Here is a 5,412-nt window from a genome sequence, read left to right as displayed (position 1 = left end):
AGATGGCATTATCCCTGCCCAACTGATTCACGTGGGACCAAAAACCATTAATTGGCTCAAAATAATTAACGAGGGAGTATTCTCCCACGGGTGCATCCCGGCATGCCTTTCGGAAGGGTGAAGACCACAGGGCGGAGTCCTCTCGCCCCTTTTATGGAACGTGGCAGTGAACGAACTGTGGGTACATAACAAGTAATCGCACGACGATTTAGAGATGGGCAGACAAATGCAGGCCGTCAAATGTCAACCCGTCTAAAACGGATAGAGGATAGAGTAAAGAATGCACAGTGCACAGTGGACAGTGGACCTCTATACATGCAGGAAAGCAATCGGACTAAAATGGGGAATGGCCCCGTATATAGTTCGGAAGCTATAGTTATGGTATAGTTATGGCTATGGCAGTATGGTGGCCAGCCCTAGACAAACGAACTTGTCTCAACAGACACAGTAGAGTTCAACGCATGGCAGAGCTATGCATAACTGGCGGGCTACGCACTACTCCAGGGGAAGCCCTGGATATTTAGTATTTTGCTGTATGACCAATATTTTTGAAATTTTTGCATCTCATAGGGTAATGGATACATTATTTGACACAAGCGGTGTGCCATGTAATTTGAATTATTCCTGGTAAGTTATAGAGGTTCAAAATAAGCTGGATTTCTCTAGTGGGTGTAGCTTTGCCATCGACTTAGCGAGTGTATTTCAAAATCTCGACTGCTCTTTGGGCTTAAAGTTCTTTTAGAATCTCGTCGTTTGAAATATAATTGTGTGATGGACCTATTTCCGGCTGAGGTAAGCTCAGTTACGTCCAAGGTCAATCCACAAGAATTTTATAGCTGGATGGAACCTTAACGGAGGCGTTGTGGTTGGCCTGTGGCAGAGAGATTGAAGCGGGGCCTGGTCGAGAGTCACTTGTGGTGTGAGTCGAAAGGTGCTTAGGGACGTAGAGTGGAATAGTGCCAGAGCCTCGACCCATTGTAATGACCTACGCTGTTCATATTATTTAAATACTTGGTTTGGCTTTTATTCGTTTATTCGTTTCTTCGTTTCTTATTATGTTTTCGGTGAGTCCAAGTTACTCTGCGGGGTAACGTCTAGACTCGGAGCCGGGCTCGCATTTCGCCGATTTGGCGGTTGTGGGTTGACCTGGTTTATTCCACTCCGACTTAGGGTCCGTTGGTGCTCGTCGTGGTCTTCCTAGGTGTGTCATCGTCTTCGCGGTTGATGAACCTGGAAGACTGCACCTGATCGGTTGCTCGGACCGGAGTGGAGGATCCGCGTGACCGGGTATTATTAGTCGTCACTTTATGGGGTATTCTCTTGGCGGCGAGTGAAAAAGTGGGGGATGTGGTGTCTTAAATGTTGTTAAATGTTCTTAGTCGGAATTCGCGTTGGGGTCGGTTTTGTAGACCCGTTTAGGTTCGTTACAATTGAGGTTTGGAGCATAAACAGAAGATACGAGAAAACTAACTAGCCAGAATAATCTGGAAATCTTGATCAGATCAGATAATGATTATTATTACGCCGGAATGAAAATATTAATTTTCAATGGCTACGCAACGCCGTTCACGCGCTTACTCATTTTCATTATCTCTCTCCCCCTCTCTCCCCCTCTCTCCCTCTCTCTCTATCTATCTCACTCTCACACACACTCTTCATCGTGCAGTATGCACTGACTTATTGTAGGGCAGAATGAAATTGTACACGGCGGACTCATCAAGAGCCGAAGCTCGTTCGTGTTGTCCCTTATCGTCAGTGCATGCTTGCTTGTTGATGCGGATAGTGTTGGGTAAACGTTACTCATGAGCAGCACAACACTATTCATGGACGAATTTTTTGATATGTTGTTAACCCTTATGTTCCAACCTCAAAAAAATTACATATTGCATATTAGATTATATAAATAGCATAAAAAAAAAACACAAAGAATTATAAGCAATATTTATATATTATGTAAAAGAACATTTTAATATTACTAAAAATTTTGAAGCAAAATTATTAATGGCTGCACAAAATTTAAATATTACTGTATCAGTAAAATCATTTTATTTTAAAATTGTAAACCCCACGGGCCTGTTAAGGGTTAATCAATATCAACATATGCCGTCTCACTCACACTCACTATACTATGTGTTTTTCACTCGCACTAATTGCTAGGGTATAAATTTAAAATCGCGGCCGTAGCTGCGTCTCACAACGTTCCTTTTCGTAAAAGGCACTACACTTTTCTTTTCACTGCGCTTTATTTTCCGACTGACAATTGTACTACAAAGTTGCATTTTATTAAAAATCGATAGATATCGAATAAATCCACAAATTGCAATGATAGGTCAAAAGTTATCGTTACTCAGCAAAAACAGCAAGCACTGGCAAAAAAAGCGACAGCATATTACATTACAAAGAAAAAGAATTCAATTGGAATTGCACAAACAAAGTCGGCCTTCATAAAAGTGTACAAAGCAACTGGGCTAATACATCAGAGAATATTCCTGAAAGGAGCTCGTCCAGATCCAGTTAAAGAAAGTTAAAGAATTCACGCAAATCCAAGAAGTTTACAATGCATCCTTTTACTTATGCCATATCCGTGGACTTCGAGGCCACCTGCTGGGAAAATCAACCGGCTCAACAATTTAGATTGTCGGAGATAATTGAGTTCCCAGCCATTTTGGTCAATCTGAAAACGGGAATGGTCGAGGCGGAGTTTCACAAGTACGTGATGCCCGTGGAGTCGCCGCAGCTGAGCGAATACTGTACCAGTCTGACGGGCATTCAGCAGAAGACTGTGGAGGCGGGTGTGCCACTGCAGACGGCACTCAATTCCTTTATCGAATGGCTGAAGAAGGAATTGAGCGCCCGCAACCTGGTGCTACCAAAGATGAGTATGACCAATCCACAGGGAAACTGTTTCTTCGTCACCTGGACGAACTGGGACTTTGGAATCTGTCTGGCCAAGGAGTGCGCACGCAAGAATATACGTAAACCAACCTGCTTCAATCAGTGGATAGACGCGAGGGCCATCTACAAGAAGTGGTACAAGTATTGTCCCTTCAGCTTCAACAATGCCCTGGAACATGTGAGGCTGACCTTCCAGGGACGTGCTTACTCCGGCATCGATGATGCCAAGAATCTGGGCATTCTCATTTGCAAGATGTTTCGTGATGGAGCCCCCTTTTCGATCACCAAGGATCTGACACCACATAAGGAGCTCAACGAGAACCGTGGCTTCTGAGCTTAAGCGGTCAGCCATCAGCCATTAGCCATCCCAGCCAGAGCCAAAGCCACCCAGCCAGAGCATAATAATCCATTTGTTTTTTGGACTATGTTTAATATTCAACGCCACAGTAACCCAAGGACACTAATGCTGACTGAGAGATGGGCCCAATTTAAACACAAATGTAAACGCCAAATAAGTTTATTGTTTTTTTATTATCTACATAATTTCATTTGACAGAAATAACGACTTGACATTTGAAGTGCATCGCCATCGCAGCAAAGCCCCAGCACCTGCATCTGGATATCAAAAGCCAGCAAGAAAACCACAACACTAAAAATCCACTCATTCTATTGGGTGTAGAAAATGATTATGAGTTTTGCATAATCTGAACACAAATGTAAACGCAAAATAATTATCTTGTTTTCTTTTTTATATTTTATCAAATCTCTTTAACAGAAATTAAATTGATGTGCAACGCAATGACAGCCGATCGCCTGCCAGCAGCCATTAGCCATCCCACCAAAGCAGAATGAGCCAGAACACAAAAAAAGCCATTTAAATATTTGATTATATTTAATACACTACAATTCTGAAACCACACCAAATAACATGGAAGATGGCTAAGAGTTGTCCCTTATGTGAACACAAAGGTAAACACTAACGAGGGGGAACGTTGTGAGTTGCTGCTGCGACCGAGACTCTACATTTATGCCAGAAGCTTAGTCAGTATGGCTTTCCTCCGCCAGACCGAACGACACGACAAAGAGTGCGTGCGAGAGAGACAGAAAATCAGTCAGAACGTGTCGTCGGGCGCTGCGTAGCCACTGCAAATTGATTTGTTTGGTTATAATAATGATCCGATCGGTTTCAGATTCGGCAATCTGGTAGATATGGTTATTCTCTATGATTGTTCAAAATTGTGGATGCCACAGATCTTCGTCCTTTGTGATGGCGGAAGAGGGTGGGGTGAAATTTTGAAATACATATCACTAGGTGCTCATAGAGAGGGACAAACGGACGGACGGACAGACAGACATGGCTCTATCGACCCTCGACTATTGATGCTGATCAAGAATATACATATATACTTTTTATGGAAGGGGGGGTATAAAAAATGCTCTTTTTTTGTTATGTATTTTATCTAATTTCTTTTGACAGCAATTGATATGAATTTCAATTTTATGTCCATCGCAATCTCAGCTACCACATCTACATCGGAATCTAAACACCTACAAACGTACGAGTACATCTAATCATAGCAATGAATATGGCCTTATACATTTTGCTACTATTCATACTTACTAATTCCCAAATGGGAAAGCTAGAATAGCTCGATATTTTGTCGAAACTAAGTTAGAGAAATTAAGAAAAACGAGGCAACCAAATTGTCATAGAATTGGAGTTTAGATATAGCCCAATGCGAATATTGAATATATGTACATATATCTAAGTAGGATAATGTTAGTGGAGTTTTTAGTGGGAACAATTGAGAGACTTGACTTATCTCCTTCGAAATGTTCTGTGCCGCATTTTCCAGTCTGGCCTTGAATCTAATCCCCTATTCAAGTCGGAGCATCTACAGAAGAATGCGGATTCAAGATGGAATTTGCTTGCATCCCTTAGCCAAGTTGTGAAGTGTCACTTAGAGGAAGTGTTGGAAACAGGGAGACTTGCTCCATACCCTGGGCCTCTGTTCGGTTGGTGACCGACGCCTGCGGTTCCTGAGGGCTTCTACGAGTATTCATATTCCAAAGAATCCGAAGTGCCTGAAAAGAAAAAGAATTTTTCAGTGGTAAAGGGTAAAGATGAGAAGAATGCCTGTAATGACCTAGTGACCGCCGCAAAAGTTCTGTCGGCTGTACAGGACTCAATAGGCTCGTTGGAACCCAACGTACACTATGTTGAGCAACCATTTGAAGACTCTTGCGAAAGGCGCCTCAAAAGATACATGAAATTAAGTGAAGCTGAGTGGGGTGATTTGAATAGGCTTGTTAATACCCTGGAGCCGACGTACCTTGCCACAGAAAAGTTGCAATTGTTCATCAATTGACTTCTATAAGCTATGGCTGGAGGTCAATAAGTCTAATGCATTTGCAGCTATTTCATTTATATCATCCCTTTAGTATTTATCATTATATATGTAAGCGACGCATACTCAACCATAAGCATAAGCATAGCCCTCATACACGCCCTATCAC

General features: G+C 42.3%; 1 protein-coding gene across 1 annotated transcript; it reads left to right on the top strand.

Annotated features, from left to right (window-relative positions):
- Positions 1-2,436: 2,436 nt before the first annotated feature.
- Positions 2,437-3,761, top strand: LOC6596667 (ERI1 exoribonuclease 2). The gene is made up of 3 exons (XM_026990162.1): positions 2,437-3,395; positions 3,452-3,611; positions 3,671-3,761. The coding sequence occupies exon 1, from the start codon at positions 2,558-2,560 to the stop codon at positions 3,227-3,229; it is 672 nt and encodes a 223-aa protein (XP_026845963.1). The 5' UTR covers positions 2,437-2,557; the 3' UTR covers positions 3,230-3,395; positions 3,452-3,611; positions 3,671-3,761.
- Positions 3,762-5,412: the final 1,651 nt, after the last annotated feature.

Source organism: Drosophila persimilis, unplaced genomic scaffold, assembly GCF_003286085.1.
Source record: "Drosophila persimilis strain 14011-0111.01,24,50 unplaced genomic scaffold, DperRS2 tig00000520-arrow-pilon, whole genome shotgun sequence".
Taxonomy (NCBI): domain Eukaryota; kingdom Metazoa; phylum Arthropoda; class Insecta; order Diptera; family Drosophilidae; genus Drosophila; species Drosophila persimilis.
Note: the sequence above shows the minus strand (reverse complement) of the source record. Positions and strands in the feature narration are given on the sequence as shown.

Coding starts and splice junctions, on each gene's coding strand:
- LOC6596667 (XM_026990162.1), top strand. CDS start 2,558: ATGCATCCTTTTACTTATGCCATATCCGTGGACTTCGAGGCCACCTGC.